Source organism: Nannospalax galili, unplaced genomic scaffold (genome assembly GCF_000622305.1).
Source record: "Nannospalax galili isolate Female #2095 unplaced genomic scaffold, S.galili_v1.0 scaffold1437, whole genome shotgun sequence".
Lineage (NCBI taxonomy): Eukaryota > Metazoa > Chordata > Mammalia > Rodentia > Spalacidae > Nannospalax > Nannospalax galili.
This window is the reverse complement of record NW_008341050.1, coordinates 2,343,808-2,358,676: the sequence shown is the minus strand read 5'-3', so window position 1 is coordinate 2,358,676 and position 14,869 is coordinate 2,343,808. Positions and strand designations below refer to the sequence as shown.

The 14,869-nt window shown below is 51.0% G+C and overlaps 1 protein-coding gene across 1 annotated transcript in view; it reads left to right on the top strand.

Annotated features, from left to right (window-relative positions):
* The first annotated feature begins 778 nt into the window (after positions 1–778).
* The window catches only part of Slc29a3 (solute carrier family 29 member 3), a 38,999-nt gene continuing 24,908 nt past the window's right edge, over positions 779–14,869 (top strand). Inside the window, exons 1-2 of the mRNA XM_008836649.3 lie at positions 779–911; positions 3,202–3,500. Coding sequence (XP_008834871.1) covers position 911; positions 3,202–3,500 — 300 coding nt within the window. The 5' untranslated portion in view covers positions 779–910. The remainder of the gene's footprint in view (positions 912–3,201; positions 3,501–14,869) is intronic.

Below are 14,869 nucleotides of genomic sequence, written 5' to 3'. Positions count from 1 at the left end.
TCCACCCCCTCTCTATCTCTCTGTCCCCTCCTACCTCCCCTCCCCCCCCTAAGGGTCTGTCAGAGGCCCCCCCCCCCCCCGCCCCTCGAGAGTCTCATACAGTCCAGGCTGATCTCAAACTGTGTAGTTGAGGTTGTGAGCTCCAGATCCTCCTGCCTCCACCTCCTAAGTGCAGGGGTTATAATAGCACCCCTGCACCTGGCTGCAGGGCAGTGGAGGTGTCCTCTTGCTCCAGGTCACCCAGTTTGTAAGGGCAGGGCCAGAATGAGGCCCCAGGCTTCTGTCTCACTTGAGTGCTTTCCTTTGTCCCCTTTGTTCTTTTCTTTTTTTAAAGATTTATTTTTATTTTACATGTATGAGTGTTTTGCCTGCATACCTCTAAGCACCACCCATGTGTGCAACACCTACACAGGCCAGAAGAGGGTATCAGATTTCCTGGAACTGAAAATATGGCTGGGTGTTAGCTGCCATGTGGGTGCATCTCTCCAGTCCCTGTCCCCTTTGTTCTTAAAAAAGAAACAAACAAATGCACAGTCTCCAGTGTTTGGGAGAACACTAACGACACCTGCAGGTGTCTCCTGAACTATGATACACACATATGACACATACATCTCTGCAGGGATCTGGGAAGGAGAAGCTCTCCCAGATCCTGGGGCACAGGCCATGGATGCTAATGAGGAGGCGGAGCCCGGGTGGGGCCTTGAACCTCACTTTCAACTCCTGGGGAATGGGCGCATGCAGGTGCAGCCGCGCGCCAGGCGGGGGAGCCCGTGAGCCGGGAGGGGACAGAGCAGGAGGCGGTCCGAAGACCGGGAAGTGGCCGGACTGGGGCGTGGCGTGGGGCAGAGCCCGGTCTGGTCAAGCCGTGGTCGCAGAGGCACGGACGCAGCGGCGGTGGCGCGGTGGCGACAGTAAGTGTGGGCCAAGGATGCGCGGCGCTCCCCAATCTTTGTTCAACTCTCTGCCTCCTCCCGGAGACACGACCTCACTTTCTGGAGGCCGAGCTTGGCCTGCCAGCCTCTCCCTCTCTGGTCCTGCTTGGGGACAGGTTAGCCTGAAGGATCCGGAAGGCTTTGCCGGTTCAAACTGGGCCGCCTGTGGCCAGGATGCCTCAGCTGCGAAGGCGATTCTGCTTGCTCGCGGGGAGGGCTGTCCCCGGGACTCAGTTTCCCTGCCCCCCAGCCTGTGTCTCCATGGGGCCATCGAAGCACACAGAGAGACTGCTTTAGCCAGTCAGGACCTTCCTGGCATGGCCCCCAGGCTTCCTGGTCTCCAGACCCCCACAGTTTTGGGCTGTTTTGTATGTGACTGACCTTTTGTCCCAGTAACCCAGGCAGGGGCAGGGCCAGCCAGTCCTGGAGAAGCTCTCGCTGCCTGTCCTTTCTTTGTCTTTCTTTTTTAATCCAAAGTCATCAACTAGCTTTTATAAAGAGTAATAAGAGTTTGCTCAGTCCACTGCACTGCCTATGACCTGGTTAGAGAGAATTCCTGGTTCCTTCAAATGCTTGGTCAAGGCTGAATGGTCCTTGATGAATAGATACAGTAGGTGAGAAGGGGTCCTGACCCTCTGTGGGTTTGGGTGACAAGTGCTGTTCCCTGCACCCACCCTGCTAGCTAGGACATCTGGGAACAACTTGCCAGTTCTCAGTTGACCTCTGTGGCTCATGATTTCTTTTTAGATTTATTTTGCATACATATGCCTGTCTGTGTGTGAACAAGAGTACGGGTGCCCACAGAGGCCAGAAGAGGGCATCAAATCCCCAGGAGCTGGAGTTACAAGTGGTTGTGAACTGCTGGCCTTAGGTGCTGGCTCTGTTGGGAGAGCAGTACTTGGCTCTTAACCACTGAGCCATCTCTCTAGTCCCTTTTTACAATTTTCTTAACACTAACTTTTAAATATGTGTACATGTGTGTACATCCATGCATGCCAGGTCTAGTTAGATGATATCTTCTGTCTTCTAGGGAATCAAGGCTGTAGAGGGGCCCTGCGCAGCCCTAGGGAACCGAGGCTGTAGAGGGTTTAAAGTAGGCTCTCTGACAGGATTCTATAAAGCCTCCTGCTTCCTGGCCTTGGGGCACAGCTGTCTGTGTGATCTTGGAACCAACAAACCATCTCTGAGAGGCTCAGGAATCCCCAGGGTGTTCCATACTCCTTGGCTGTTTAGTTTCACCTATTGCTGTGTGACCCTGGACAAGTGGCTTGACCTTCCTGAGCTTCAGACTTGTTATCTATGAAGTGAATCTCAGAACAGTACCTAACATTAAGCTGCCATGCCTCATATACAAGGTATGACCTTGGCATTCTAACGTACAGGAATGTTTCTTTTTCCTTTCATTCTTTTTAAGAGTCTCCCTATAGCCCTGGCTGGCCTAGAACTCACTATATAGACCAGGTTGTCCTAGACCTCACAGATCCACCTCACATGACTCTGCCTGCCTCTGCCTCCCCTGTGCTAGGACTGATTGCATCACCACACCCAGCCTAGTACTGAAAGTGTTTGTTTGTTTGTTTTTGAGGCTGGGTCTCACCTGCCCAACTTTGCCTTGAACTGTCTATGTAGTAGAGGCTAACCTTGAACTCCTGACCCTGCTGGGATTACTGGTGTGTGCTATCTTTCCCATCCTAATTTGATGATTGAACAGCTAATTTACATTGTTCAAATTCAAAAGGCACACAAAAATAAAATAAGCCATTTTCCCCTCCCTGTCTCTGTCTCCCTCTCAAAGACACCCACCGTTGGAGGTTTCCGGTGATGCTCTCCCACCCCACCCCCACACCCTTTACACAAAATAACTGTGTCATAAACTTTTTGCATAAAGTAAAAAAGAGCTTAGAGCTCACTCTTTGCCCATCAAGGGTCCTGATCCTGAGAAATATGACTGCCATTAGCCCAGGCTTGCTTTTCTGCACAGCTTGCTGCAAGTCCCACCTGCCACTGTTCACACTGCCTTGTCGCACTTGTGTGCTGCCTGTATTGTCCTTGCACAGTTGGGTTGACCTCTGAGGTCACCTACAGTTCTGGTAGCCTGTCCTCCCAGGCTAACTTTTGTCTTCCTTCCTAATCCTTAAACCCCAGGCTCTCCAGCCAGGCTCTGGAGATGAGTATACCCAACACGGGCTAGAGATGTCTCTTAGGACAGGTCAGCTCCCAGCCTCCGTGCCTGCTCACCTTCCCTGTCTGTCTCTCTCTACTCCTGCAGTGGCTGTTGTCTCAGAGGATGATGTGTACCACAGCTCAAACTCCACCTACAGAGCCTCGAACAGTCCGCACAAAGCTGACCAGGAGGCCCTGCTGGGGAAGCTGCTTGATCACTCAGCCCCTGGCCTGCAGAGGCCTGAAGACCGCTTCAATGGCACCTATATCATCTTCTTCAGCCTGGGCATTGGTGGCCTGCTGCCCTGGAACTTCTTTGTTACTGCCAAGGAGTACTGGGCCTTCAAACTCCGCAACTGCTCCAGTCCCGCCTCAGGAAAGGACCCAGAAGACACAGACATCCTGGTAAGGGCCTGTTTCTCTCACAAGGGGAGCAAGCAGCTAGGGCCATCCTTGGCTGCACCTTCAAGGGAAGGCCTCTGAAAGCTGAGAATATAGGTGTAGGTCCAGAAACTGTCAGCTGAGGCACAGTAGAAAGAATCCCGTTTTGCCCTGAGCCCTGTGTTGTGTGGTACCCAGACTTCAAATGTCTCTGGGGGTGAGAGAGAGGGAGTTAGGAGACAGAGTCCCAGACTTCAGATTGTGTGTCACTGAATTTCAGAGGAGGACGGAAATGTTGTTTCTGTACAGCTAAGATGGTACACCAAGAACAGTCCTTGCCTCCAGGAATCTGAAGATGTGGTTCTAAGAGCATTAAGTCAGCTGTGAGTTACAGAAAAGTCTAAAGAGCTAAGACAAGGTGGAAAGTCATTTTTCTCCCTGGTTCACCTTTGGGCAGGTGGGCTGCTTTACTATGTGTAGCTCTCATGGCACCTCACAGCCCAAGATGGCTGCTGGTCCTCCAGCCATTATTACATCTGTAAGAAGATGGAAGAGGAAAAGCAGGAAAAGCCTGTTGCTAGTAAGAACACTTCCTGGAAGTTGTACCTCCCTTCTGTTTACATTGTATTGGTCAGAAGACAGTCACATGACTACACCAGCCCTTGGGAAGCCTGGGAAATGTAGTCTTGCGTGGTGGCACGCACCTGTAGTTCCAGCACCTGGGAGGCAGAGGCAGGTGGATCTCTGTGAGTTCAAGGCCAGCCTGGTCTATATAGTGAGTTCCAGGACAGCTGGGGCTACAGGGAGACCCTGTCTCAAAAAGACCAAAAATAAAATTTTTTTTTTATTTTAATTTTTTGTGTATGAGTGTTTTGCCTCCATGTATATAAATGTGCCCCATGTGTGTGATGCCCACAGAGATCAGAAGAGGGTGTCAGATGCTCTGGAACTGGAACTGTAGACGGTTGTTAGTCACCATGTGGGTGCTGGGAACCAAACTCAGGTTCACTCTAGCCAGTGCTCTTAACCACTGAGCCAGCTCTTCAATCCCAAAATGTAGTCTTTTTGTGTGTTCTGGAGCTTGAACCCAGGGCCTCACACATGCTAAGTATGTTCTTGGTTACTGAGACAGACACATATACACAAAGCTGTCAGATACAGTCTTTAAGCATAGTTTAGTCGTAGAGAACCATGTCCCTACCAAATTGGAGGCTCTGTAGATAGGAAAGACAGAGTTTTCTGTGGCCAGGAGCACAGTACCACAGGCCAGGGGAGTGGTAAGACTTCTAAGGAAGCAGGGTTGTTTGGCTCTTGGTTCTGACCCAGGGTTGGGAGGCTGTGTGTAGAGATGGCTTTCTTGTCAGCACCATCCTCAAGAAACACAGGGAATCTGACAAGGGACAGAGAGCATGTGTATCTGTAAACCTGGTCTGTGTGTAACCCTGGCTAGCCTGGAACTCCATATATAGACAAGGCTAGCCTCAAACTCAGAAATCCGCCTGCATTTGCCTCCTAAAAGTTGCCATTAAAGGTGTGTGTCACCATGCCTACCTCTCTTTTTATAAAGCCACCAGGATTCAGCTCTGGGACTCCACTCTGTAGCTAATCCTAATCCTTAACCCAGGCCACCTTCTAAACTCCGTAGTTGGATTCAATGTCTATCCTCTTAATCCCTCATGATGGGGAATGTGTGCATTGGGAAGCTTGGTGGACACTGAGACCATATGCCAACCATAGCACAGGAGGAGTGAGACCTTGGGGATATGGGGTCTTGAGAGAAACCCCAGTGTCCCGGAGCAGGTAGATTTGAACGGTGGGAGAGAAGGCACTCCCAGAAGGAGGAGCTAGCTGTCTCTGAATCCTTTGACTTATTTCCCTGCTTTGACTGTGGGCCAAAGTCTTCTGTAGGTCACCCCAGCAACCTCCGTGATGTGCTGTTCTTGTTATAGCCATAGGAGAGAGCCATACCTCCACAGGGGTAAAATTCAATGCCCAGTAGTGGTAGAGGGCTCAGAGGGGCCTGACCTTATCTGGTGGAGAAATCTATCAGCTGTTCTGCAATGACTCTGGGCCTAAGAGGGCTGACTTTTCTCACCTGCACTCGAGTAAGGACAGCCAACTCTGAGGCATACCAGCCTGGGAGGCTGCCACCTAGCTGAAGGTACAGAGGGATGTTTGCCTTTTCTAAGACTTCACACTAACACCAGTCACTGCTTACCTCTCTGACCCCATATGGATAAGATGCCAGGGAGGGGGCCATGTCTGCACATCTAGGGATTCACTGGTAGTTGCAGGACCTGAGCACAGGCTCTGATTCATCTATGTAGCTGAAGAGGCTCTAGGGACAGAGCTCAGTGGCTTAGAGTCCTGTGCGCCCCCTACCCCGCCCCCGACTCCCCATGGGACCATAGGTACGCCAGGTCCAGCACCCTCCAGGTTCCAGATCATAGAGTCAGGGCCTACATTTTCCCAGGGTGGGTAACTGTAAGATACACTTTCAGTATCTCTGACATCATTTGGGGCTGGCCCCACTTTTTGTTTGTTTTAATTGCATGTTCATTTATTTATTGTGTGTATATGTATACATGCATTGTGCTTGCCTCAGTGTGACAGTGAAAGTCATAGGACAGCTTGCAGAAGTTGGCTCTCTCCTTCTACCATGTGGGTCCCAGAGATAGAACTCAGGTCATCAGGCTTGGCAGCAGACACCTTTACCTGCTGAGCCATCTTGCCGCCCCCAGCCCCACTCTTTTATGGACCCATGATTCAAGCGTTCCAGTCTTCCGTGGGCCTCACTGAATCCCCAGCCCATTGGACTTTCTCCAGAATCTCTCTACCTGTCTATCCATCTGTCTGTCTCCCCAGGCCAGGGTTAGGCTGTGTGTGCACCTGTCTCACTATCCCTCGTCTGTCCTCAGCCCTGTTTGTTCTGAGGGGCTGGAGTGCTCCAGATCATCCCAGCTGCAGGCACTTAGTGTTCCAGGCCCTGCCATGATTCTTTATTGCCTCTCTCAAGCGCTGGCAGGTGTGGATGTAGTACCTGCCTGCTGCCCGCAGCTCCTGGCTCTTGGCATCAGAGATGAGAGACCTGTCACCCCTCGATTCATGGGCCGGGCTGGGGAAGTGAGCGTGCTGAGGCCTTTCTGTGTCTGGCGGGGCTGTTTTTCTTCCACTCATCCTCACTTGTGCCTCCTACCTCCCTAGTTCTTTCCACATCTTGCAAATATCCCCAGTCTGCCCTGTGTCCTGAGAACTGCTGGGGGAGGAGGGGAGTCTAACGGTCCTGTCTCCCACCGCCACCTGCAGCTCAGCCGGATTTGGCCCAGTAGGATTGTTGACAGCCCTCTCCCCTTTATGTCACCTTCAGTGCCCCTCCCCAGGCGTATTTCCTTCTGCCTACTATAGGTCTGGAGATGGCTTAGAAAACCTCTAGCTTTCCCTGCCCTCTTCTCTTTGTTCTCCAGAATAAATTCCTCAGATAAAGCCATCATGACCTAGGGTCAAAACACCAGAGCATAAACAGAATAATTGATATGAAAACATGGCTGGGAGGCAGGGGAGCTGTGAGGGAACCCTTTCCAGGGTTCATCATGCTGACGGGTGACACAGACTTCCTCTTACCAGCCTAAAAGGTCAGAGTAATCCCCAATACCTCCCTCCCTTTCTTTTGAGACAGGGTCTTCCTGTAGCCCCAGCTGGCCTGGAACTCACTATGTAGACCAGGCTGACCTCAGTCTCACAGAGATCTGCCTGCTTCTGCTTGCTGAGTGCTGGGATGAAAGTTGTACACCATCATGCCTGGCAAAAACCATTCTTTTGAGACAGAAAACCAAAGGCTCAGATAGGCTAAGCAACCTGCCCAAAATCACATTGAGGCAGGGCTGGATAGTTTCATGGGCAATTTAGGTGGGTAGATAGATGATCGCAAAACTGGGCATGCTCAGAGAGTGCTGTTGTGGGAGACTGTTATGGACATAGACCCAGGTCACATTCTGATGGTCTTTGACCTGGCCTCCTTTTCTGACTCAAAGCCTGGGTGCCTGAGTTCTACTCCTGGGCCCCACCACTGCTCCCAGGTGGTCAGGGTGTCTAATCTGCCCCCACTCCTGTGTCTGGGGTCTTGCTGGGCTTCCTTTTCCCCGGGGAGGGACTCCTCTCCTGCCCTCAGCCCCTCCTACATGCTGGATGGGCTTCCCTGGGCCAAGAATAGCACACTGAGTTCAACAAGCCCCTTTTTTACCAGAGAAGGGAGAGTGATGGCACATATCCCTGTTTCCTGGCAGGAAGTAGAAGCTTCTCACCCACGGGAACCCCTAGCTGCTACCCACAACACCACAGTTTCCATATCTGGGTCCTCAGAGCCCCAAGTGCATCTCCGTCCAGGTCTCAACAGGCAGTCTGGCATGCTGAGCCAGCTGTGGGGACCATGGCCCCCACTTTAGCTACTTTATCTTACCAAGCCTCCAGCACCTGGGTACAGCAGGGACATAAGACCCAAATGACCAGGGAAGAGTGTCTCCCCCACTTGCATCGCCAGCTCTCTGGACATGGTACGCACAGCTCTTACTGAGCATCAGGCATGTACCCAACACAGGGTGACATGTCACAAGGATATATGGTCTTAGTTATCCTGTGGTTTGGAAGTAAAGCTTCATTCACTAATCTAAGATAGAAGGAAATGGGCTATAGGGGAGCAGAAGGTCTGGGGGTCCCAGTGACCCACCACCAGAGAACTGCGAAGTTTTCAAATGGGTTAGCATAGACATCAAATGGGGTTTCTCCCTAGAGAAGGAGTCCAAGGTGACCTGGTTCAGCCTAGAGCTTCCTCTTCCCCTGTTTACAGCCCCCAATCCAGCCCCAATCCCTTAGCCCCAAAAAGAAGCAGGATAGCATGACTTGAAAGCCACCCTTATAACTAAAGGCAGGCACCTCTCTCTATGGGAAAGGGTTAAAAGGAACCAGGATGAACTGGCCTCTAAAAGAGGAAATTGAAGGATGGGTTATTATAGAACTCCATGGGGATCTGCTGACTCTCACCAAGTCCCTGCAATACTGTCTGCACCCACCCATGCCATCTGCACCCACCCATGCCATGACCTACCCGCCTTCATCCACATGATAGCTTAGTAAATTAGTGTTTTGTCCTGTTTCCAGATGGGGAAACTAAGGCACCCAGATTTGAGGCCACTGACCCAAGATCATTTGCTAGCAAGTGACAGAAGCAGCCAGAGGTCAACAGAGCCCTTGCAGTAACCAGCATGCCCTGACCTGTCCTAACACCTTGCTGTTGTCAGCTCTGGCTACACAGTGGAGTCACCCAGGGAACTGTTAAAAACTAGCCACCCACCCAGTTCTGACTCACTTGGGCACAAACATGTCCAGCTTTGTAGGCAAGGTTCATCTGTAGCCAGGAAAGAACCAAGATCAATGTCAAATGGCATTTGGTGGGGGTGAAAAGCAACTGTCATAAAATGGACTACAGCATGAGAGACTTAGGGAAGCCTTTTCAAAGAACTTCCTCCAGTGCAAGTTAAACTGTTAAACCTGGCAGTGGAGAGCTGGTTTGATCTGGTCCATGTTGCAGTCCCAAGTCCTTGATGTATCATGCTGTAGTAAACAGCACCCAAGCTGAACCGGCTGAGGTAAATTAACTCATAGCTCAGAGTACATGACCACTGAGACTGAGCCCCGAATCTTCTGTGCCCACAGTCCCTGCTCTCAACTCCTGTGTCCTCTGCATCTGCATTTTCAAACGTTTCCTCTTCTTTTTTATCACAATACACATTGCACCTGGTGAGACCAGTGTCTGCAACCAAACTGAGTTTCCAGAATGTGATGTCAACTTCTTCAGCCCCATGTGGTAGCACAGGCCGATAATCCAGCCACTCAGGAGACTGAGGCAGGTGGAGTGCAAGTTCAAGGCCTGCCTGCATTGCAAAGTAAGCTCAAGTTCATTCAGGGCAACTTAGAAGACCCTGTCTCCAAATAAGAAGGCTGGGGATAGAGCTCAGTGGTAGAGCGTTTGCCTCGTATATGAGAGGCGCTAGGTTCAGTCCCCAGTAGGGCAAAAAGCGAATTGATTAAATGAGTAAATAAAACGTCTCTGAGTCAGTTTCAGGAGGATGAAGCACACAGCAGAGGCAATGGTGGAAGCCAAGCAGGATGGGGATGGAGAGTCTGCCCTTGGATTTGACCTGGGCAGGTCCTTGGAGACTTTGGGAAGTGGAGATAGTACCCCTAGATTGTTTTGCTGGGAGGGAGGAGTTTGCTAAATGAACAGATGAACAGGAGTTCAAGGGGAGTGCTTGAAGTAGGGGCTGGAGGCAGCTAGAGTCAGGATGGCTGTGAGTTTTCTGTTCTGTCATGCATGTGGAGAAATAGCAGGTGGTTGGTGAGCTGATACCAGCTGTCCAGAAGACAAGAAAAATGGGTGAGGAAGAGTTTGGAGGCAGAGGGTCCCAGAAAAGGATGCAGTCAGCTCACCTGCAGTAAGGGAGGCAGGCAGCAAGAATAGAATAGAATGGAGCTCTGTCCCCTGCTTTCTAGCCTGTAATTTGAGAAGCTGTTTATTTGTTTGCAGTCTCCTGCCATCCATGGGGTGATAGGACTCCCCTGTCTTCTGTCATAGAGGCAGAAAGGAAGCTGCTACTGGCTGTTCAGCCATGCAGGATTACAATCCTGGGGCCCTACATCAGTGTTGAGATTCTTGGAGTATCCCCCAAATACCCAGCTCCCGGCCCCACCCTGCAGACTCGCCTCCCTGGATACAGATCTGCCCAGCTGCCAGGAGGACCAGACCTGCCAGGCTGTGTCCAGTGTAGAGACCCTGGTGTCCTGCAGACAGATCTCTGCCCAAATGAGAGCCAGGTAGGCTGTTTAGCTGTCCACTTTTTAAAAGCCAAATCCCCCAAAAGTGATGCTTCCCAGTCCCCAACATCAAAGTGCATTGTGAAGGGGCTGGAGACATGAGTCAGCAGTTAAGAGCACTGGTTGCTCTTGCAGAGGACCCAGATTCGGTTCCTAGCACTCACATAGTGGCTAACAACCACCTGTAACTCTAATTACAGGGGTTCTGGCACCTTCAGGCCTCCAGGGGTATTATATGACATGGGTGCACTTCCATATATATAGGCAAAACTCTCATACACATAAAATAATTTTTTTAAGTGTATTAAGGCTCCTGCCAGCAGCCCACTGCTTGGCCCCTCTGGATGGCTACTCTAAGACATTGATAAAAACCAGAATCAAAAATGAGTCATTTTTCAAATTCCTTTGTCCACCCTCTGAAGCTAACTGCAGTCCAGCCAGCCGGCTGGTCCCAGCAGGTACACTTGCGATGGCTCTTCTGTTTCAGCACTTGGACGTCCTATGAAGGGAGAGAAAAAAAACCCATTTGAAGCACCGTCAGTCACGCCTCCGGCTACTTCTGCTGCTCTCATTCCCATTTTATTTTCTTTCCACCTGCTCGCCACCCCTGCCCCACCTGTGCCATGGCCCTGGTCCATCCACCCCACTCCTCTTCAATTTTATTTCTTCCTGCACGTCCTGAGAATCCAGAGATGATTTCCTCAACATATTAGAAGGTGGCCTGGGCCTCCAGAGCTCAATGTCTTCTTAATGTGATTATCAGGAGTATCCAGACAACAGACCCCGATTAGGGACTTCGAAAGGGTCTGAGAAGGGTCTGTAGGGATAGAGGAGGGCCTGAGATTCTGCTGGACTCTCACCGGTCCTTTGTATATGTGTATGTGTGTTTGTGTGTGTGTGTGTGTGTGTGTGTGTGTGTGTGTGTGTGAGGGGTCTATAGGGATAGAGGAGGGCCTGGGATTCTGCTGGACTCTCACTGGTCCTTCATAATAGTAAAAGGATAGAATATAGCCATACCTGGCTAGGAAACAGAAATACAAATGACTAAAGCAACAATGACATACTGTAACCAGACTCACACTGGTCAAACAGAGGAAACAAAGTGTGTGTGTGTGTGTGTGTGTGTGTGTGTGTGTGTGTGTGAAGGGTCTGTAGGGATAGAGGAGGGCCTGGGATTCTGCTGGACTCTCACTGCTCCTTTATGTGTGTGTGTGTGTGTGTGTGTGTGTGTGTGTGTGTGTATGTGTGTAGATGTACATGCCCACGACCTATAGTGACTTGTGGTTTGGGCCACAGACTCTTCAGAGAAGTTTCTTCACACAATGGAAACAGGGTGCTTGTGGGAGGAAGCACCTGGAGGAGCTAACCAACCCCCCCCCCCCCCCCCCGCACTGGTGACAACCTCCTGATCACTGCCATGTCCCAGGCCTGGCCCTTGTCCCCTGATAGTGCACAGTCCCCACATGGGGCTGCAGAAGCTGCCCTGATAAGATGGGGCAGACAGCGGGTGGTGGGCCACCTTCCTCTGTCCCTAGTCTCCATGGCTTCAGAAGATGAGGGACAGGTTGGTCTGGGCATCCCTGGTGACTAAGATCAGGGTCACATGTGTGTGGATTTCTCTGGCTCCTGTTTCTCTTCTTCCCTCCTGGGGCCTCAGAGCCATTGTGTGTCTGCTCTGGTTCCAGCCTGAGGGCAGGCAGGGGAATTGAAAGAGGAACAGTTAAGAAGCCAGAGTGCCCTGCTGGGGCCTGAGGAAGGCTGGCAGAAAGGGTGCTGCCATTTTCCTTTGTTCTGTGGAGAGGGGCCCTGAGTTCTGTGTTTGACATTTGCTGGATGACCTGGGGTTTGTGTCTTTAAAAATGAAGATACAAGGGCTGGTGAGATGGCTCAGTTGGTAAAGTGCCTGCTTTCTAAGCACGAAGGTATGAGTTCAGATCCCCAACACACAATGTGGGCAGCATGTGTGTTTAACCCCAGAGCTAGGGATGCAGAGACAGGAGGATTCCCAGAGCTCATTGCCCACCCAGTCTAGCCTAATGAGCTCCAGGTTGAATGAGAGAGATAGTTTCAAAAAATAAGGTGGGCCTGGCTGTGGTGGTACATACCTTTGATCCCAGCACTGGAGAGGCTAAGACCAGAGGATGAGTTCCAGGTCATCCAGGGCTACATTTAAAAAAAAGAAAAGGTAGAAAGTAATTGAGGAGGACACCTGACTTCTGCTCTGCCCATGCACAAATTATACACAGTGTGCACCCACACAAACATATGTACACACCATGTGTGCATGTGTACACACACACAAAGAATGAGCTGATTGTGAATGATAGATTGTGGCTGGTAAGCACAAGAGTAAATACTTCATACCTCCTGGGCCCCAATGTGCTCAGTAAAGCTGCCATGTAGGGCAGGAACAGCAGGAGGGTCCATGTTCCAGTGTTTACAAGAGAGCTGTGGAGACACTTAGCCTGAGGACTGTCCCTCAGCCCCCTGGACTAGACATTCCCTTATAGCTTCCCTGTGTTGTGGTCTTTGATGGGTCATCAAGGTCTCTCCCTACCTGACTTAGCTTTTCTTCATAATGTTATCCTGTCTGACATGTTACGTATCTATTAACACTTTAGTCTACATGGGTAGTTCTGTGAAGGTGGGCACTCAGGCCAACCTTAGGGCATCGAACAAGTTCAGTAACTGTTTGCAGGAGGATGAATTCTTCTGTGTTTGTGGACGGTCTGTTGTGTGTGGGTGCCAGCCTAGAGGAAGAGAACACCAGAGGAAAACCTGACATCAAGTGCAGGATCATATGCCTTGCTTAAGGTTCTGGGGTCTGGAGTGTGACCCATAGAATATGCTCACCACATTAGACTACACAGCTCCCTTCCCTCTGTATGGTCCATTGTCCACCATCCCCAGTTGGTCAAGCCTAAACCTTAGGGCTTACCTTTTTATCTCTCTTTGTCTTACTTCCCCCAACCCCAAGTCCATCCATCAGCTAGCCCTGTCACTTGTACCTTTAGAATGTCTAAAGTCCTACTAACTCCCCTTCCATGGTCACAGCCCAGCCTAGGCCTTTCTGTCCTCCGATCAAGACTCAGGAGTTCTACCCGTGCCTAGTTCATCTCCCACATCATACTCAAGCCCGTGCTCCAAGCTCAGCTTGTGACTGCTTGAACACATCAACCTCTTGCCTCTGGACCAAACCCAGTTTCTTCTGTCCAGAATGCTTTTCCCTTCTCCCTCTCACAGCTCATCCTATGGCTTTCTGCCCAGCACTCATCAGTACTAGTCTTCCCGTTAGGCTCTAGTGCAGTCTGTTTGTTTTTGTTTTTGTTTTCAGTCCTCTGCCCTGAGCTGATTATTCTGTTGGGTTTGTTGGTTTTTTTCCCCGACTCCTTCACTAGGACACTGGCCACCTCAGCGTTGGCGACTCCAGTCTCTGAACAGAATTAGTGTTAGCAGCTCATTGCTTTCACATTTACAGAGTAGACAAATGGATTCAAGTGGCAGCCATGGCCCCCAGCTTCTTCGTCTCATGCAGCTACCCTCTCCTACCAGGCAATTTCCTCAGACCCATGCCAAAGTTGTCCTGGATCCCTGACATCTTCTGGCACTAAGACTCTCTTACTGAAGCCTGAACCCACCACTTCACCTCCCTGCTCAGCTACCCTGGCCCCCACATGCACCATCATTTATCCAAACATCCCCAGTGTGTCCTGGAGGGAGGCAGTGCCCCAGGAGGGCCACCCTCACCCCAGGCCAAGATGTAAGAGAAGTGGGTAGGCAGGATCTTGGTTCAGATCAGGCTGTTTGGGCCTGGGAGATGTGAGTGAATACTGACAGATGGAGCAGAAGCTTCTCCCAACAGCCTGTCAGTGGCTGGGAGGCTGGAACCAAGGCTCCAGGAAAGGGTGTCCCTTGTGTCTTCCAGCCTCTGGGGGCCTTTATTCCTTGGCCTTTCTGGGTCAGTGGCCAAGTCACCACAGTCGCTGCCTCCACCTCCTCATGTGTGCATGCCCTCTCCTTTAATGCGTACCCCACAGCTTGGATATGGGGCTTGCCCTCCACTGTGACCTCAGCAAAATCTGCAAAGCCCTCCTTTGCAAATCAGGTCTCACCCTGGGGTCCTAAGGCTACCCTTGGGTTTGAGAAGAGCTCTGTACCTGCTATATAATGAGTATGAAAATGGATCCCAGGCCTGGGGATGGGTGGACTGTGAGGACCCTAGGTTCTTCTGAGAGAGAAGTGCCCCAGGGCAGCCTGGGAGGGAAGGTGGAGCTCTTAGTAGTGAGGGTGGAGCCTTGAGTTTTAGGGAGTCTGGAGGGAAGGAAAGGAGGGTCCTGGTGGGGGGCGGGACAGAAGAGTCAAAGTGCATTTCCTTTTAGCTGAAGGGGGACTTTGAGAGCAAGAGCCTCTTGATCCACAGAGAAGGAAGAGCCAGCCAGCCCTGAAAGAGAAAAGATGAGTCACAGGGTCTTGGAGCAATGAACCAGCAGTCAGCTTAGGCTAAGGAAGAGTCCTTCTTGTGGGTA